Here is a 20858-nt window from a genome sequence, read left to right on the forward strand (position 1 = left end):
CAAAGCAGCATTTTTTCAGCGCGATGTAAGTTGGTTAAATCTTTTTTAATACAGTGCTTAAATTGGGAATCTTCCAACCAAGCATCGTACAAACAAACGTACCAAAAATCAGTTCAGTTGAATGTAATGATGGTATTATAGCATTGCAATAGCGAAACGATGTTGAGAAAATACTCAAATACTACAAAGGGTAAATAGTGTTTTCGTATTAAAAATACACAGTTCCGTCTTGCTGGGCGGAACACGTGGTATGTTTGAATTGATAGCTACACATGTCTAAATTGCCGCGAATTGTTAGAGCATAAAATTTTGAGGTCGGCTATTTTTTAGTTGATCGAAAAATATATGTCATCTACATAGTTGGTATTGAAATTATTAAAAAAAAACTGTTCCGTCAGAGCAAAAAAGAGGCATATCGTTTCCTTAATTCTTTAGTCGTTTTTTTTTTAAGGACTGGTAATAATTTTATAACATGAAGCTCAAATAGTACCTAGAATCGCTAATCGCAGTTTTTATACCATAGAGTATATGTTAAGCCATTTTTGTGGTGTTAATTTTTATTTTTTAATATATTAATTGTAAAGCATAAAAGTATTTTTTTTTAATTGATTGAAATATTAATATTATTCTTAAGCCTTCCCTTTGATACAGTGTAAATAACACAAATTGAAAAAATGTATCGTCTGAAGTAAGTTTTCTCAGCTGCTACTCCGCTATTATTATTCAACTGTTACAGTATTCACCACCCGATAATTGCAAAACAAGTAAGAAAGCTACAGTCGAGTGTACTCGACTGTGAGATACCCGCTACCCCAATTTAACTAAAAGCAATATATTTTGCGGTATTATTCTCAAAATATACCGAATATATTGCAAATATACTAAAAAAATACTAAGAATATACCAAATTGTATGTTTGGTATATCGATATAGTACACCATTCAAAATATACCATAGACGGCACAATGTGCTAGATTGTCGGCCAAAGCAACTCAGACCCCTAGTAAGTAGGCGTTTTTGCCCATACAAAAGTATTTCTTTAATAACTTCCACAATTTTTATCTGATCGCAACCAAATTCAGGAATCATAACTAGTACAGTTGTTATTGTATGTACCAAAATTCGTAACTCTAGCTTTAAAATTACGCTTGTTATTCGATTTTTTTGATTTGCGGGGGCGGAAGTGGGCGTGGCAAAAATTTGAAACAAACTTGATATGCGTGCAAACATAACAAATGCTGTCGAAAAAAAAAATTATAGCTCTATCTCTTATAGTCTCTGAGATCTAGGTGTTCATACGGACAGACGGACAGACACACAGACGAACAGACGGACATGGCTAGATCGTCTCGGCTGTTGACGCTGATCAAGAATATATATACTTTATAGGGTCGGAGATGCCTCCTTCTACCTGTTACATACATTTCCTGTCGGCACAAAGTTATAATACCCTTCTACCCTATGGGTAGCGGGTATAAACACCCAAGATGTTTATGCCTCAGTTATAAAGGGCTTCAGTAACATTTAAATAATGAAATAAAAATTATTTTCCCCAAAAATATATATTTTAAAACTTTAGAATTTTGAATGATTTAAGGTTGAACCTTAATAAATAAAATGAAGCTCAAGCTACAATTGTAACTCTTCATCATAACGCAATTTTTTGTTTATTTGGAATTACTTAATTCCATATCAACATAATATTTTTATTGAATTCAGTAAAATTTTTCAAACAGTTTCTCGTTTTTGTTACTCATACATGACATTATCTGTGTTTATGAAGCATTCTGTTGTTGTTGTTTTTTGTTGTTGTTCTTGTTGATGTTCAGTTGCTTTCTTTTGTAAGTTCATCGTATGCTTATTTTCTTTTTTAATTTATATTTAATCTTTGTCATTGATTTATAGTTAAACTTAAACAATACAAAAGCAGTATTTGTTTTTCTTCATTTTGTTACACATAAATATATATATTTTTATATATATATATATATTTTATTTTACCATGCTTTTATGAAGATTTTTTATCTATAAATTATTTTCTTTTATTTTTGTTTTTCCTTTTTTAAATCTAAATTAAAGCAATTCTGTTTGGTTTCACTTCATTTTATTTTCACTTGAAATAAATGTCAAAACTAGAGCAAATGAAATGTGTCTTTATTGATTCGTTTTTTTACTTAATGCAACTACCTTGCTGCAGTACGCATGCAATGAAAATTGTATCTTGAACTACAATTACAATTCGCACCAGCATATTATCATTTTGAAAAGCAACTGCAGCTTAATGGTATTTTGTGAACAAAATTAGTAATACATAATTTATGTTTGTTCAACATTTTTGGTTTATTATTGTAAATAAAAATGTTGCAGTAATCGTACTTAGATATAAATTACATGCTGCATTTGTTTTAAATCTTTATTTTTATATTTGTATTTATTTTTTTTTTTACCATTTATATAACATATTTATGTATACATGTTTGTATACCATAATGTTACCTGTCTTATTTCTATACATTTACCATTATATAAATAATATTATTTTATTCATTGTAATTTAGTTGTTTCAACCAAATGGGATTGCAAATTAGGCCAACAAATTTTGCAAGCTATTTTCTTTTTTACTCATTTATTTTTTTTATATATTTTTGTTTTTTTTTTATTTTTTTTTTTTAGTTTTTCTAAAACATTGTTTTATTTTTCTATTAGTCGCTGCAATGTGCACGTGTTGTGAGAGAAGTCTCGGGCAAATAAAGATCCAAAAATTGCATACTTCACGCTCTTCACGCATTGGAAATCTTTCGAATACTTGCCAAATTTTTTAGCGTGGCAGTGTCTTTCTGTGTATTGTGAATACTCAGTCGTGCGTTTGCCACGCTTGAGTAGATTTTGCTCGGTATTAATTGATACAAACTGAATTAACCAAATACATTTTCTTATTCCATTAACATTTCATAATTCACTTTCCATTTCGAAGCTTTGAAATAGGTAATTAAATTCGTCAAATAACTTGAAATTAACATCTGCCACAATTTTGATACGAATTTGATTTGGCCAGCTTTATAAAGCCGGACATAGAAATAGCAGCAGCATCACCGTCCAGAGTGTCTCCAAAGCTGCAAACATATGATAAGTAATTGTTTGTTTTGTTGTTGGTGAAATTGTTAAATAAAGGAAAAGTTGCGTTTTGAGAATGGTTGAACATTTATTGTAGTTGCCTTGTGCTCATTACGTAAGTTGTCTGTTTACACACAAAAGAGTCACGTGAATCGTGTTTCATTTTTTTGTTGTTGTTGTTTTGTTTTGTATTTTTTTTTTTTTTTTTTTTGTTTCCATACACTTGGTGTAAAAAATGGCAGTTTATACATATATATTCTTGTTAAATATGTTTTTAAGTGTGTTCTAGTAGTTGCCGCATGCTAGTAATTGTGCTACAAAGTATGCAACATTTTGGATCCGCAAGCATTTGGTGCAAATACATTTTTGTCTCATTTGCCGATACCTAATGAATCATATTGAAATTGAAAAATTCAAAAGCCAATTTTTCTACATAAATTTGTGGAAATTTTAATACACGCGCTAGAGGGTCAAACATTTACTTGGCAGTTTTTATTTTTATATAATTATACGTTATTTACTTTTTAATTGTTATATTTTTTTATAGCTTTTGTTACCCTATATAAACTACTAATATTTATCGGCGGTTTTGGGAACACACTTTGCCCGGTTGAAAAATAAAGATTATTTAGGTGAAATTTTGTGCGTAGTAATTCGGTTTCGGGTTGGAAATAACAAAATCAATTTAATTGAAAATAATCAACAAATATCTATGGGATTTATTTTAAATATTTGCATTTTAATAGTTTTACGGCTGCCCGCGACTGCTTGAAAAAAATTGAGTGTTCTCACAACTCGTGTTTACATAATTTGCTTATTGCAAACTGCAGCATTTTATTTTCACTACTTAACTATTTGCTTAGTTTTGCTTTTTGTAATTTCTTTTAATTTATAGGAAAACATGCACTAGAAATTTATTTGTTCGAAAACTATTTTGCATACAAGATTTTGGTTGCATGTCGAATTTATTATTACACATTTTGAAAGTCTTTAAAATGCTAAATTTTCGGGAAACTATTTGATACTTTTGGACTAACAACGTACTATTATTATTGACTTCAACGAATATTGAGAAATAAAACAGTTTATCTTCTTTAAATTATTTGAATTGTTAAAGGAAAGGGTTTATAAACAACGTTGCCTTTTGCCATCCAAAAGTCCAAGTTCCTCGCAAAAGAGTTATCCCGTTTTTATGGGGAAAATTCAACCAGATTTTGCCTATGACTTGATACTTTTAAATTATTTAATAAAAGTATTTTTTTTAATTATAATTTTATAATATATATATTTAAGTATAACATTTTCCTTTAAACTATTATTTAGAGACTTTGCTTCATCTGTAGCAAAACTTTATAACATTTTATGTTTAATTTTATAATCATTTTGGTTTGGGTTTTCATTTGTTTCTTATACTTTAGACTAGCACTAGTTAATTGGATGGTAAAAGGGGGTAGTTATAAAGCTTAGTATGCCAGTTAAGAGATGTAGCTTTTTATTTCTTTTTTTTTTTATTATTTTTAATTTTTTTTTTTTATTTTATTTCCTTTTTATGGGGTGGGGTGTCTCAATAGAGCGAGAAAGTTATTAAGTTAGTTGAGGCGTAAATATGAATTTTGCTTTACTAAGAATCAAAGTAAATTGTAACTTAAAGAAATCTGTTTTCGAAACGAATATTCAAAATATATAATAGAAAATAATTTTTCAACACACATTTCAAAAAGTTGCCTAAGCAGTGGATGGATGGGAAGGTGTATCTGTATCTGTTGTGGTGCTGCCCTCACATTCTTTCGCTGGAAGGTCGGTTATTTGGATCGCCCCTGGTTTCTGGTTCTACGTCTGCTAAGAGATGGCTGTTAAAAATGTTATATCGAAACGGTAGGGTTTTTTTTGTTGTTTAGTTAAATTAAGTTCGTTTTATTATTATTAATCTTTCTTTGGGATTCCTTGTATACATAATATATTTTAATTTTATATACTCTTTTTGTTTTATTGTAACCAGTTACTCTGTACTTTACTTTCAGCTATATTTATCGGTTTTGCCTCAATTATTATTATGTTTTATAGTTTTTTTTTTGCTTTTTTCTGTATATTTCTTTTTATTTTCATGCAATTTTCACATTAATGATCTTGTTTATTTTACTTTTACTTTTATTTATTTTTATTTTGTTTTTTGGTTTTTCATAATAAGTGAAGAGTATTAATTTTAAATGTGTTGTTGTGGGTTTTCTTTTTGCATTTATATGCGTTTGTTTATTTTGTGTTTATCAAATATTCTGCGTCTTAGTTTTCTTTACTTTTCTTTACTATGCTTTGCAGTTAATTTCATATTCATTTGTTTCGGTTTCGGTTTTGTTTTGTATTTTTTAAATCTACAGTTATATTGTTTGCTTTAGAAATTTGCTGTTATACATTTCTTTATGATTTGCTCTTGCTGTTCATGGGAGTAATGCCGACAGTTTAAATTTTTCACAAATTTAAACAAATTATATACTTGATTTTTTTTGTTTTTTTTTTGGTTTTGTTTTTTTGGGTTGGTTGGATCATGTTTCTAATGTATGCAATTATGTATGTATACATATGTTGTGTTTATATATGCGTTCCAATTTTCCATTTATTTTTTACTTTGTTTCTTCATATATAAGTATTTATTTAAATATTATAAATATAAATAATTGTTTTTTGTTTTTATTTTTTATTTAACACGTTTCTCATTGAATTAAGAACAGTTGCTGCATTCATTTGTTTATAATTTGTTTCGCTGCGCTGTTAGTCGTTTATATCTTTATTAAATTACACCAAAAACAAAGTAGAATTTGTTAACAACAATTGGTTTTTATTAATTCATTTCTTTTCTTTTATTAATATCATATTTGCGCTAAATTATGTGTTTTGCCAATTTTAACCATTTGCTATTTTTGCCTAAATTGTTAACTAAATAAAATTCTCCTAACAAATTAAGTTATATGGTTTTGTCTGTAGGTGTGCGTGTGTCTGTGTAGATGTGTGTATGCATGTGTATGGAGCGTATTGATAGCGTTGGGTAGTTTTAGCTTTTTAGCGCTAGAGTTAATAATATTATTTTAATTTATTCGTTTTTTTGTTTTGCTTTCCTTTTGCTTTTGCTTTTCTTTTATTCTTGTAGCTCTGTTTTAGATTTTTCTTTGGTTGTTGCTGTATTTATTTCTCATTATTATTACTTTAGCTTTTTTATTCAATTTTGTTTTTGCTTGCTGCTACTTTTTGTGTGTGTTTGTCACTGTCTTTTTTTTATTTTTTATATTTTTGTTTAACGTGACTCTGCTTTATTTTCATTTTTATCTGCTTGTTTTGTAGGCCTATTTGATGTCACGTCACTCCTGTCCGTTAGCGGATCCTTCTCACTTCTGTCACGCCCACCACTCTTCCATCCGTAACCTTCCAGTTCCTCCTGCTGCTGTTCTTCAAGCTTGTAGCCTTTTTATGATACTATCCCATTTCGATTTGCTTAATCGACCATTAACTCAAAGTGGACGGATCCTCTCCTATCCGAGCGATCGTGATGGATGTTATGAGCCCAGGCTTTGCACTCAATGTTGATCAATACGCCAGCTGAGAAAGTTGAGAAAAAAATAATCGTTTTAACATTTGTAATTTAAGACAAGTAATCAAGGAACTTATATTAATGTTGTGACTATTAAAACTTTTTCAGTCTCTGTCAGTAATCCAGTTATGAATTCATTTGTAAATGGAACACGATAATTTATGTTGTGAGTTAACCCATTTTAGCCATTCTAAACGCTTGAAAATGCGAAATAATTACTTAGAAAACGTGCATAGCTCAGTGAATGAAATTCATCCGTTTTGAAAGCTTTATTGCGTCCCTATTATAATGGTCCTTCTCCTTTAACTTCATCCTCCTTGACGCACTCAATGCCCTGGAGCTCTCTATTAATGTTTATTGTGGCGTAAAATTGGGTCTGTTGATATTTTCCTTTGTCTTTTCACATTTCTCTTTGTTTGCATTTCTTTTGTATGGCTAAAGAAAGCTAACATATTTGAGGTAGAGTTATCATTTGGCATTTGGTAAGAGTTTGATTGAAATTCTGGACACTCTTATTTCATTTATCATGCTTTACGTTTTTCTTCACATTATGATAGTAATCTATCATTAATATACAGGCTACTTTGGTAGAAGGGTCAATAACCGTCAATAACCGAGACGACTAGAAATGTCCGTCTGTCCGTCCGTCCACATGAAGCTATATCTCAAAGACTGTAAGACTGTAAGGGATATAAATTTGTTTCGACAGCATTTGTCAGATGTCTTAGATCAAGTTTGTTTCAAATTTGTGACACGCCCACTTCCACCCCCGCAAATCGAATACTATGTTTAATAATCTAGCACACACATACATATATCTGGTATATAGTATTATTTGAAAGTAGTACTATATTAATATACCAAATATAGTCTTTGGTGTATTTTAATATATTTGCTGTATATTAACACGGTATATTTTAAGAATAATACAGCACTCTTTTGCTCTTATTCAAAAATGGGTAGCAGGCATATTCTTTCTTGTGAAATCTTGATATTAACAGTATCTTCTAGCTGGCATTTACAAAGTATTTAACATAAAGCATTGTAAAAATGAATAATTTTAATAATTTTGACTACTTACTTTCGACGGTGAATTGAACAGCAACAATTGGCGGAATGTAGCCTTCAATATTTTTGAATGGGAAGTAGTAATGGGGGAAACCCATGCGAGGATAATAATCGCGGGCCTTAATGTTCTCAACATCAGCAGGATTTTCACCCTCACACGATACCCAAACAACGCCAGTCTAAGTTAAAAGATAATAATTATTATTACACTATAATAATGATCGATTGAATGAGTCGAGTTTACCTCATTTGGTCGAAGGCTCTGCTTTTCCTTGATGTGCTGTTTCAACTCCTCGGGCATGTCATTGGGCAAAGCTTTTGAATCGTTGTAAATTGCTGGCACCCAATTGTAAATCTATATAATTACACAATTATTTATAAATGCTTGTGAATAATGCACAAGTTTTCTACGAACTTACCTTGTTCAACTTAAGGAATATGCAGGGTCGGGCCACATGATAACCAAAGTTATTATCAGCAGTGCAGGGCGAAAAGCTTTGAATATCAATACCGCACACTTTGCCATCAATGGGGGGATTCTCGAATGAGCAGTTCACTTGATTCTTCTTGGGCAAATCATCGTAAGCTATGAATGTTATATTGTATGAATATTATTATTTAGTATTGTTGAAAATTTCCATCTTTCAATGGCTTCACTTGGACTCCAAAATTAAATCTAGCAATCAGTTATAGCAATAAGTACTCAGGTGTTTGTGTTTTACAAAAATAATTGTTTCACTTACTGTGAGCTGTGTTTATTGTTTATTGACAAAAAACAAATGTGAGTATGTAAAAAATTCACAAAAATTAAAACCAAAAAACAATTCAAAAATATGCACACTGCATCTCATTGCAAAATCAGTCAAAACTCTTTGCTGTACTTACCTTTCAGAAATGATGAAGTTTCATCAACCCAATACTTATAGTTGTCCTGCTTCGATGATTCGTACCAGACAAGAGTGCTCTCAACATTCGCCTCTGGGGGCATTGGTCGGAAGCCAAGTCCTGCAAAGGCAATCAACCAGACAAGTTTTGTCAAACAAAAGTCACAAAGAACTATACAATTCTTTCATATCCAATTAGTTAATTAAATTGTTATGGTTTTTTGCATATATTTTCGATTGGTTTTCGGCATGCGTGTTTATATGCGTGACGCATTTATGAGTTACGCCTGCTCTTATATATACTCATTAATTCTCGAAATATGCAAATTATTAGTAAACTGAATGATAATGCCATAATCATACTTAATATTCGTTCTAATTACCTGGATTCGATCCAATCAATCCATTGTCAAGCATCCATTTAGGTTTATCAGCCTCCAATGTCTGATAAAACACCGCGAATATGGCAGCAAAGAATCCGGTTAACGCCGCGTAGAATATAATATAGAAAAGTAGAATTTTTGCTGAAAGGGAAGAAGAAGTGGAAATCAATATTACGTTTTGCTTGCACATAACCAATCAGGTCAAAGCATTTAATAAGGTTGACGGCAATTAAGTCATTTTAATGTTTACCACAATGTGGCATAAATACTTCGAGGTTCCACATAATTAAACGTTGTGGCTTTAAGGCAACCCCACATATGACACCTCATCGGTTTTAGCGTATGCTTCTTTTTGATTTACTTTACTGCATTATATGTACTTTTAAAGTGCATTATTTTAAATGCATGATGCTTTTGATTATTGAGTCTTAAATGTCAAATTTCAAATACGAAGTATCAGACTCTATATGTACATTGTGCCCTTGGCTAATTGGCAGTTGCGCTATTTCTGGCACCAGCTTTCAGCTTGTCACACTTCTCCTATATTTCCTCACTCCACTCCAAGCTCGTTACACAATGCACGACTTTTGACATTTTCTTGGCTCTGGCTGCAAGTTGGGCTGGGGGATTGCAAGGGCAAGGAACTAACTTTTTTCATCGTTTTTCTTTTAAGGGAGTGGGTGGTGGAATGTGCAAAGTAAACCCTTGTCCGTAGAGTTGACTGGCTTGTCATTCTGGCATTTGTGTTTTATAATTAAGAGTGATTAAAAGGTCGCTAAGTTCTATGTAAATGAAAGTGACTTTTCTTTCTTAGTTTCAAGATTTCATTTCCATTATATTTAATTGGAATGTATTTCAGTACTAAATAGTTAATTCTAAAGCATTATAGGTTTACAAAGATGCCTCCAGATAGCTTAAGTAAATTATGTATACGCCATGCAATGCTAAAGACTCGACAATTCATAAAGATAAATGTACGATTGCGTTGGAATTGACATTGGCGTTGTCGTAATTTGTAAACCCATTAATCATCAGTTGTTATCCAAGATATGGGCAAGTCGTGGGAACTTAGGAAACACAATATTACAAGAGGAAAAGCTTTAAGAAAAATGTGTAAAGAATTTTCGAAAATTTGAATTTATAATCTACTACATATTAAATAACTGCCTACGAGACATTCCGTGTTCGGTCATCAATCAATCATCATGATAAACATATTTAAGCGAATGCAACTCGTTAATTTTCAAGTCATCTTGAAAACACTGGCAACATTAATTCTTCTCATGGTCAATTAGTTGGCAAGTTGCAAAGTATTGGCAATACAAAAAGACGCATGCGCATTGTTAATTCGACCCAACAAGCTATTTGAGATGCACGCTTCCTTTCTCTCTTTCTCTCTCTTTCGCTGGCAAAGCTTTCTCATGGCCATACACAAACATACTCACACATATACTCGCACTAATACCAACACACTTGCATGGACATAAGTACGCTCGTATGATACTTACAAACATGGATAGAAAGAGCCCATAACTTGCGTTACTTTATGGCATGGCAAGACAGTTAGCACAGTTATTGTCAAAAACAGGGTTACACTTCGATTTTCTATACTCTATATATGTAGTATGCGCATACATTTCTCAGTGACAGTATTCCAAGAGCGACAATTTTCTCTATTTGTTTTATCGCCTATCCAAAATCTTAAAATCGTTTAAGAAAATAAAAAGCATACGCAAGTTTGCAGTTAATGTTCCTCATAATTGGCAACTTAATTAAAGATGTTCAGTTCCCATGTCAATTGAGGCGTTTAAATTGAAAGCGAAGCGGAAAACAGAGCGAGACAGGGAAAATGCTTGCATAGCCTTACGTAATTTACTAACGTTATATGTAGGCAGTTAAATAAAAATCAGGTTTGCATGGCAACACTGAAGCTAACTTCGAGCACTTCTGTGCTTCATACAGAGAGCGAGAGAGAGAGAGAGAGAAAGAGAAAGAGTGATGAGGCGTACACAAGGAGAGAAGGAGGAACAAGGAGTTCCTTTTTGCAGTTGGTTGTGCTTTTTATTCTACATTTTCTTATTGTTGTTCCAAGTGGTATATAATATGTACTCGTATATGTGTATGTATGTCAGCGTGTGCTTACACTTCTCTATGTATATGTGTGTGTGTGTATGCTTAAGTGTATTTCTGTACTTAACGAGCTGGTTGCTCTGGTTTCTCTGGTTTCAGCGGTCGCAGTGGCTTTTGGTTCTATGATGCTCGGTTTGAGGTTTCTCGGGAGATTGGAAAGGCAATAATACAAAGAGGGAATTAGAGAATGTGCACAGTTGTTAAGTTGCTCAAATTTGTTGTTCGTCTTGGTACACAAAACAGCTGTTTAGTTTAAATAGCGGAGTACACATACTATCTCTGACAATATGTGTGTGTAAGTCTATCTCATCATAAATTACAAAATATTTTTATATGATATCAAAAATGTATTATATTCTGTGCTCAATTATTAAAAACAATTAAGAAAAACAATGTTAACATTATTATGATTGATTCCACAAATACAAATAAAGCAACTTTGCAGCTTTATCCCCCTGCTTAAATATTCCTGTTTAATTAATATTTAAAATGAAATACGATTTATGAAAATTATCCATGATAATTATAATCAGAGCGGCATGCTTAAAAAATGGTGCTATTTTGTTTGATTTATTTCGGTTGCCAGGCGACGGATTGGCGCTGCCTTCTCCAGTTTCGGTTTAGTTATGCAGGGTCTGTGTTAAAATCCGATTGATTTACGCGAGTTTCTCCTTCTCTTTTCCACTCTATGCATATGACTGTGTGTGTGTGTATGTGTGTGTGTGTATATGTATGTGTGCTATTGTGCCAGTGAGCACCTGGCAGGTCTCAGTGGAACATTAAGTATACGCAGCATTGTGCGCGGACTCTCTGACAGCGACAACATTTCTCTCGCTCATTTTGCCTCTCTGCCTCTTTGCCTCTCTGTCGTCCTCTATCTATCTTGTTATATCTCTTTTTCTCGTTCCTTTTGGCTTTGCAGGTCTCTCGCCTGAACTTTGGCATTTGCACAGCTGCCGCAAAATTGTAACGAGCTGGACTGGTATTGGTGAGTATCTGATTGTGAGAGACTGTTTCTGTGTGTGGGTGTGTGCATGTGAATGCATTGCTTGCTGCACACACCATTTACATACACACGCATAGGCATACAAATGAATTGCGGCCATTTCTTCCTCTTCCCTTTTTTAATTTCAGTTTCAATTTTACCTTTCTGTGGCTGCAACGAGTGTGAAATTGGGAGCTCGGCCAGTGAGTGCTCTCCTCGGGTTCTCTGCAAATTTTGACAGTTGCAGAAAAATACAAAAATTACATGCACATTTACACACCCACGTTCATACTCACACCCACACCCACACATACACTTACACCCACACAAATAATGGTAGAAAACAGCAGCTGTCACATAAAAAGAAGGGAAAAATGACCAGTAAAATGAAGCAGAAAATACAACTGTCAACATCAGGATTCACAGCACCCCGGGTTATGTTGCACAAAAGCACTTACACAAGCTTCCACATCGTATAAACATAGACTATAGACTCTATATATGTATAATATACATATATACTTTGCTCTCAACTTGCGCAATAATATAAAACCCAACAAATAAATAACGGAATGATATATTGTCAAATTCTTTCTTCTTTTTTATGTGCTAGATAAGAATGAATATAAAAGTGATTTATATTTCAAAAATGTTCAATTTTAATAATTTCTGTTTCTAATTTTCGAAAAAACTTTAAATGCAAACAAGACTTTCAGACTTTTGGTTCAGTTTTCAATTTAAAGTATTCAACATGGTAGTTTTCATCATTTTCATTTATATTTAGATTTACTTTACACTTTTGAAATGTAGTTTATACTGAAATTAATTTACTCACTCAATGGAAAATATTTCAATTATTTGTTCGATTACATAGATTATTAATAATTAAAATTAATTACTAATATTAATATGCATAATTTGGGAAAAGAGTTTCAATTATGAATAGCTAATAAGTTTTCCCAAGGTATTTACATGTTGCGCCTTCGTAAGGCATTGAATAATTTATTTATAGCACCCTAAAAGCGTAGATCAACATTTGTGAAAATACAACGACTGAGAATGGATTAATTTAGGCTCGTTTTATGTTATTTTCTCTGTAAATAAGAAACTTTTTTTGTAATAGAGTATTTTCTAGCCGGTAGCCCACAAAAGTTGTTCTTTATTGCTTTTCAATTAAGAGCATTGAAAGTTTTTCAATTTCATGCAACTTTGATTGTTGCAAATTCTTTTGTATCTTCTGGTCGATGCAAAAGATGTCTGCGATTGGACAAAGAAAATCTTTAGCTCATTATAATGCACTTACGCAATCGACTTGCGAACCTCATGCTAATTGGAGTGTCGATTGAATAATAGGTTATCCAGTGCAAACTATTTAACAGACTGACAGTTTGTGGAGGTCAACCACTTCAACGAAATGGTTTGTAGTCGCATCTGTACAATTCGTATGACTTGGATTTTGGCACATTATTTAGCACTCGGCTCAATTTGATGGGTTAGTGCAAATTGCAAGACCTCGATACAAAAGAAAAGAAAAAAAAAAGATGTCTCGTGCGTTTTCTAACGTCTCGAATTGAGCTCATTGATGTCATGACAAATTGTCTCTTGAAATGATTGCTTTTCAATTGGTCTGCTGTCAGACAATTGAAACAGTTTTATTGAGATGTTTTCTGATTTTGTTTTTTTGTTTTTGCATTTAAAGTCAGCGTTTGTTAGCATAATCAAAGCATTGTATTAAATGGATAACATAAGACAGATGCCAACTCTCTTTCTTGAGATCGTGCAATAATCTTCCAAATTAAACTTTAAATTTACACATAGAAATTGGAATTTAGATATTCTTTTTATAACGATACAAATGTATTGTTTTAGTTCTTCTGTATTATCCTTTAGTTCCTTCATTAATCTAAGTTGTATTCATTAATCATTAAAAGTATTGAGTGTATTTAAAAAAAAACGTTATTTCTTATTTATTATTATCAACTTCTTAGATATTTCATATTTTTAACTACTAAAATAATGATTAAAACTTGAAAATATAGAAAGCATGAAGAGAGCCACAAAACTAGCTCCTATTATATAAACGTATTTACCAACACTTGTCTGAGGCAAATACGAAAGCGAGAGAGAGTGAGAGAGAAAAAGTTCGCTGTTGATGGGGTGCTAAGTGTTGAACTTAAGAAGCAACACGCAAGTTGCAACTAAGTAGGTTAGAGACAAAGCAATCATGCAACAGCCACTGTAAATGCAACTGCACAGCAGCTAAATACGAGACACAGTGTTTCGTGCCTCAGCCAGCAGGCAAAATTGTTTTTAGTCCACGCCCACATTTTGGCGCTAAGCTGATTGCGCTGCCAGCTGCCAGTTGCCAGTTGCCAGTGTGTACAACATGCTTTGGAACGAGGTTAGAATTGATTTTTTGTCGAGTTGCTTTTCCTTGCAGCGAATGATGATAGTGCAGGTTTCAGTTCCCACTCTTGACTCAAAACTGGGTTATAGACAATTCACAAAGAACTCTATGCTACAGCTAGACTAATAGTCAAAGGTTTATTGACACAAGCGGCTTAACTATTAAAAGAGAGACGAGATAGTTTAACTTGTTATGTTTTTTAACTAGTTACTGAAGCCCATATAGAAGCTTACCTTGTATTTTATTTTTAGCTTATCAAAGCACCTTTTGCAATATGATTTCGTAATTACTTCGGGCGAGGCGGTTGCGTCAAGCGAACCAACGTTTAGCAACTGACCTTTGCAATCTATCTCGGACATCGATTGACACACAGCAGAATCCATGGCATCAATATTTCAATATTGTCAAGCGATGCGACAGCATCACAAATTGAATTCCATTAAAAATTACTAACCTCCCTCCTCGCAGGAAAGTGCTAAAAATAACCGACCAACAAACAACCAGCACGTGCCTGAATCGAGCTGAGTTGAGTTGAGTTGAGCTAAACTGATGTGAGGTAAAGCTGAGACAGCTCAAATTGACAGATGGAATAGGGATGGTCATGCTATCTACTATGTTGTGTGTATATACTCGCATCAATAAAAAGTCAAATAACACGTATGATAGAAATTGATGAAAACCGCTTAGTTTGATCGCAAAATCACAGTTATATGGTTTGAACGTGTTCGTTTTCCAGATTCGAAGAGAGGTTTAAGATTACATTGATTTGTCTTCTCTACTTCTCTTCGTTTATACTAGTTTACTCTCTACAATAGCAAATTGTCTGACGTATTACAGCAGTACTATAAAAATATCTAGTATTGAGAAGAGAACTCCCAAATTTAAAGACTTCACATATTTGGGTTTCCTTGTGTCTATTTCCCTATTGTCTTTTGTCATTGACAATTTACGACTTTTTCGACATTTTGTGGTCATGGCGTTTACACACGACATCAAATGATTAGTCATGTTTGCCTTGCTGCCAATTCAGTCAGTGGCCACTTAGAATATCGTCTCAACTCTCAATACACTCTCTGTCCCAGCCCCTTTCACTCCACTCGACTACTGAAATTGTTATGTAATTGTTAGAAGTAACTTTTACGTCTGAAAATTTGACTATTTCTGAATTGATTGACTGACTTGTTTGATTGACTGACTAACTGACCGAATGAGTAACTGATGAATTACTGACTGAGCGCATGTGCTTTAAATATTTCCTCTAGAATATTAGCTTCTATATTTAGTGCTGGCAGCCAATTTGCTGGCCCAAAGTACGTGACTTTTTATTGTGCATGGCATACGAAATGAGCCCACTGGATCGATACGCATTAAGAGGGTAAACACGAAGGTTGAAATTAAATATATGTGTACGTATGTATGTATGTATATGGTTGCATGAGCTGACAATTGTAGTAACAACAGAGCTCTCTTTTGCCTTTGCATTATCTCTAGTATCTGAATTTACACACAGATTTTAAAATACTTAATTGTTATCGAAAGCGTTCGAAACAAATCATTTAACAAATACAAATGAAATATGGGTATCAAATTACTAGTTGCCTTTAGTCTAGTCTAAGTCAGTCAGCAACATGCTAGACGTGCCCTTGGATGTCCCCCAAATATATGTATATCAACTACTATGTACACCCGGGCGTATACGTCATTTGATTGATTCGATGACAGGTGACAGCAAACGCACTTGTTTAGAAGATATAAAAGTAGTGCTGTAGCTTATTTACTTACTGTTAGTAATACTCTAGTATAGATATAGATTTTTGATGTGTACTCACCCCAACTGGATCCGGTACGTCCGAGGCATTGGCTAGTTTCACTGTTCCATAGGAATTTTTTGAAACCCTCCCATTTGCCCATCTTTGGCGGTGGGGAATAGTATTCACCAATCTTCTTGTCGGCCATTTTAGAGCTTGTTGTTTTTTTCTTTTGGTTTTTAGTTTTTGGTTTAAGAACTGTTCGGTTTCAGTTGCACCAGGTCAAAGAAGGGTGTCTCTGTCTGTCAGTTAGACTAGTTTTAAACTATTAATGCTTAGGCTTTAATCGCTTATCGTTATAAATACTTTTGTTTTATTTTAATTTATTTTATTTGGTGTTGGTTTTTGGTTATGTATATTTATTATATTTTTGGTTTCTTGGTTTTATTTTTTTATTTTTTGTGTGTTTGTCTTAATCAACTGCGTTGGTACAACATTTTTTTATGGGTTTTTTGAATGTTCGTAGCAGTATTGTGTTAAGATTTGCGCTAAATTTATTTGGTTACTGAAATAGAAATAAGGTTAAAGGTTATGAGTAAATGATTTCAGATTTTGCATGCCTTACCACCTGTTGGGAGGTGTTAAGGTAAGCGAAAATGTATAGGTTAGGCACTTTTCTTTGTTTCTAGATTAATGAGGTGCACACATTCAATTGCATTTATTGACATAACATAACAATCATTTTTGATAAATCTTCTTAAGTATCCATAAATCCTGTTTCACACTCTATATTTGATTAATTTTCTTTTGATTTATTTGTATTATAAGTTGATTTCATCCTCCTCATCAATATTTCCATCTGTTTATTTGTGTAAGCCTTTATTTGCAACTGCATAAAGCTTAATATTGTCGTAATTGAACTATTTTGTTTGGTGCTTATATAAACATTACAAATACATTTGGGCTTTGCGCTAATGGAAAAAATTGTTATGTGTCCTTATATGCCTGCTGTGTGTGTAAGTGTTATTGCTGTTGCGTTTTCTTTTCTTTTTCCACAAGGACACACTGGAAAAAATGCGAATAAGCTCGCTTTAGAGTCGAGTCTAACAATTGGAAAACAGTTTAACACACTTGCTGGTAATTCTAGTGAATATTTTATGAATTTTTCTTAATTAATTGTGCTAATTTGGTCAACTCTTTTGCCATTTGCGTGAAAACAAATTGCAGTCGCCTACCGAATATAGCCACACACTCTGCCAACTGTTATGTAATCTCGAACGAGGAGCGTGGAAAAGCATCCAAAGTTACCAAAGCCAAAGTGAGTTTGCGCAATGAGACTCCCCAGAGAGACAGAGAGACGGAGAAAGCGAGAGAGAGAGAGAGAAGGAGACCAAGCGCAAGAATGCTGCGAAAGGGCAAATATAAATGCGAGAGCGAGAAATAGAGGGAAAGAGAAGGTGAGAGCTGCGAGCGCCTGGAAAGACGTTGGAAGGTTTTTTGGTGCAGCTTTGGAATTGTACAGAATAACATTTTGAGATGGGCTATGGCATAAAAGTTGACAGCTGGGCGCCAGTCCTAATGACAACCAGAACAGCCCTTGGGAGCCCTCCTCCGAAGCACTGATGCTTGTGTCAGTTGCAGATCTGGATTAACTATGCTATGATATGCTAGCTCAGCTGCTCAAATACCAATCCTCGCAGCAGGCATTGAAGTGCAACGGTTTTTATAAACGATGATGACTGGTCAAGGCACTGTGGAATATGCAAATGTAAAGTATAATTTACGCTTATCGTTGAATATGTTCACTCAGATTTCTTTAATGTTTCCTTTCTTTTCCCATTTCCGAATTTTCCTAGTCTCGTTTCATTTTCTTTTCTTTGTGCTAACACAGTTACGCAGACAGACACAGACATAGCGACGCTCTCACGCACTCGCATTGCTTGACTTACTTTTAATGCTGCCGCCGGCGACGTCGCTGCCATTTGGCAGCGAACATTGCGCAACGCGTCCGAGAAAGCGCAAAGAAGGCATGGCCTCGGCTACGTTTGCGGCTTCAGCAACAACGGCTATTATAGCTATAGCTATAGCTAAATTTTCAACTGAATCTAGCTCTGTGCCTGTGGCTATTTGGCTATAAGACTGCTGGCCGTATGAAGATGGCGGGCAAAAAAAAAAGGCTGGGCAAATATCTAGCAGAAGGCTGGCGCTCAAAAGTAGGCAATACAATTTAGCCCAGCAGTCATGTGCTTGAGTGCGTGTATGTGTGCGAAAGAGAGTTTAATGCAATTTTGGAATTTTTATGCTAAAACTGAAATGTTGGCATTGTGTTAGTAAAGAGGGTGGGTCAAAGCTCGAACTTGCAACGCTATTACTTGGTTTATATAAGCATATTGATTACACAAGTGGATGGCACTAGAGTTAGCTGATTGAATAGAATTCACATTTATTCGATATTCTAATATGTAACGTCAGTATTAAGGCGTTGTCCGCTCTACAAAATGGCTTATTGTATCATTAGATAAGTCCTTGTTACTTTTAGCGATATCATTTATGTAATATTATAAACATTTTATATTGTTAATACATTATTATAGAATATTGTTTTTCATGATTGTTTTATGTATTGTTCAATTTAATTTCAAGTTATTTGGGTTTCCCTTGTTTTTTAATAGACAGCAGCAAGAAAAAATCGAAATTCGGTATGTATATAAGTTTTACAAGGATATATTTTTGCTGCTGGTGCTGTCACAGTGTCCTCGACGCGTCGCCATTGGCGTCGCCGTTGCCAACGCTGTTCATATAATCACAAATTAAGACAGTCTTTTATTTTATTTGTTTTTGATTTGCATATCGACGATTATGTGGAAACCAAACGAAAACTTTGCATAATCGGTTTTTTTGTTTTCCTTCATTCGTTGTGTTTTTATGTTAACATTATTATTTTATTTTTTTTGGGTAGATAGATTTTTTTCTTTTGACACTTTTGCATCATCACCTCGAGAATTTTTCTTTTTTTATGTAACCAACGTTTTGTGCAAATACATGAAAATTTGTTGTATTTTTCGCAGCGGCGCACCAACAACAACACACATACAGATAGATTTTCTTGAACGCTGCTTTTCAGCCTCCTCTTTTCTACGCAGACATATACATAATAACTCTCTATATATGTATATATAAATATATATATATTTGAGATATATATATAGATATATATATCTGTTTATTTCTATGTGCCGTTAATCCGCCAGCGAGTGCGAGTAGCAACCGTTCACAGTTAAAACGCCAATGATAGTGCCAGCGTTCAGCGTAAACTTCGCTAGCGCCAAAGCTGCAGCTGTGAGCGAATTGCTCGGCTTCACTTCGGCTTTCTGTTCGTCTTCTTGTCGCCGTCGTCGATTCGCATTCAGTTGAGACTCAGTGGAAGAGGTATAGAAGAGCGGGGTTAGGCAGGGATGGGCAGACAATTGCGCATGGGAAGACAGAGGCAAAGCTTTTTTGCCGCCTCGTAGCTTTTTCTCAGCTGGGTGCCGACACGGCCGTTGTCGTTGTCGCCGTGACTGGAACCTCAAACGAAGTCGTTTAGTCGCTTAGCTTGCTGGACTTTGTGGCTTGTGGGTGGCGTCAATGGACGAGATTTGAGCCGGTCGCTCGGGTGGCTGAAGAGCATCAAACAGTTGGGCTGCAAGCTTTCAAGGTTTCAGGCGTTCCTACTGCTGCGATTGCTTCTTGTGCGACTAACGCTGTCGATGCCGATGCCGCTGCTGCGGCTGAGCTGATGATGATGCTGCTGCTGCCGCTGCGATTTGTACAGTTATTGTCAAACTGTGTGCGTGCGCTGCATATCAAGTGGTTTCAGATGTTAAAACTGTATTGTGACTTCTAAACTGTATTCTTGAGGCACGCACAATGAACTAATCGAATTATTTTATACGAAACTTTCTTACCAAGGTTAATTTTTTTAATTTTATTTATTTATTCAAATTCAAATAACTAACATTTTAATAGTTCCACTGTAAAATTCGAGCGAGCCTTCCAAGGCGAATACACCAATAACTTCCAGGCAATTTGCCGCAAGCTTGCGCAATAGACTATGGCGAATGCGAGTATGAGAGTGAAGTGGGGTTAATAGAGAGAGAGAGAGAGAGAGAGGGAAAGAGAAAGAAAGAAAGAGACAGGGAGAAAGAGAGTGAGAGTAAAATGAAAGATTCCTGCAGAGTTTAGTAATATAATATTTATTGATTACTTGCTGCGAAAAGTTTTCCACCGAAGAGTTAAACTCCGAGTTGCTAAAATAGAAGCCCCGCTATATTGGCAAATTACATAAAGCAAAAAAATTACCCCATTCCGACGTCATCGACAATGCTCTGCCCAATCTCGATTGGGATTTGAGGAAAGAGAGAGGAGATGACTGCTAGTCATTATTCGTTTATTGTTTGGCCAACATTCAATTACGTCATATCTCAGCTGTTTTGAATGCGTAGCGTGCATTATACAACTGACTGTAAAAGCCGCACATCTCTCTGCGATGTCCTCTCAAATCTCACACAATCCCGTTG

The 20858-nt window shown here is 34.1% G+C and overlaps 1 protein-coding gene across 2 annotated transcripts; it reads right to left on the bottom strand.

Annotated features, from left to right (window-relative positions):
* Positions 1–2629: 2629 nt before the first annotated feature.
* Positions 2630–19537, bottom strand: LOC132787643 (sodium/potassium-transporting ATPase subunit beta-2). Of its 2 annotated transcripts, none has more exons than XM_060794834.1 (8): positions 19394–19537; positions 16381–16864; positions 9030–9170; positions 8648–8767; positions 8182–8348; positions 8007–8117; positions 7776–7941; positions 2630–6702 (listed from the first exon to the last, which is right to left on the bottom strand). In XM_060794834.1, exons 2-8 carry the CDS (start codon positions 16505–16507, stop codon positions 6599–6601), a joined length of 936 nt encoding a protein of 311 aa, XP_060650817.1. In that variant the 5' UTR covers positions 16508–16864; positions 19394–19537; the 3' UTR covers positions 2630–6598. The 2 variants fall into 2 exon arrangements, with proteins under 2 accessions (XP_060650817.1, XP_060650806.1); XM_060794823.1 differs by having other exon boundaries at positions 19295–19537.
* Positions 19538–20858: the final 1321 nt, after the last annotated feature.

Source organism: Drosophila nasuta, chromosome 2L (genome assembly GCF_023558535.2).
Source record: "Drosophila nasuta strain 15112-1781.00 chromosome 2L, ASM2355853v1, whole genome shotgun sequence".
Taxonomy (NCBI): domain Eukaryota; kingdom Metazoa; phylum Arthropoda; class Insecta; order Diptera; family Drosophilidae; genus Drosophila; species Drosophila nasuta.

Coding starts and splice junctions, on each gene's coding strand:
- LOC132787643 (XM_060794834.1), bottom strand. CDS start 16,507: ATGGCCGACAAGAAGATTGGTGAATACTATTCCCCACCGCCAAAGATG. Junction 9,171..16,380: donor ACGTACCGGATCCAGTTGGG/GTGAGTACACAT, acceptor CTTCCCTTTCAG/CAAAAATTCTACTTTTCTAT. Junction 8,118..8,181: donor TATTCCTTAAGTTGAACAAG/GTAAGTTCGTAG, acceptor GTAATTATATAG/ATTTACAATTGGGTGCCAGC.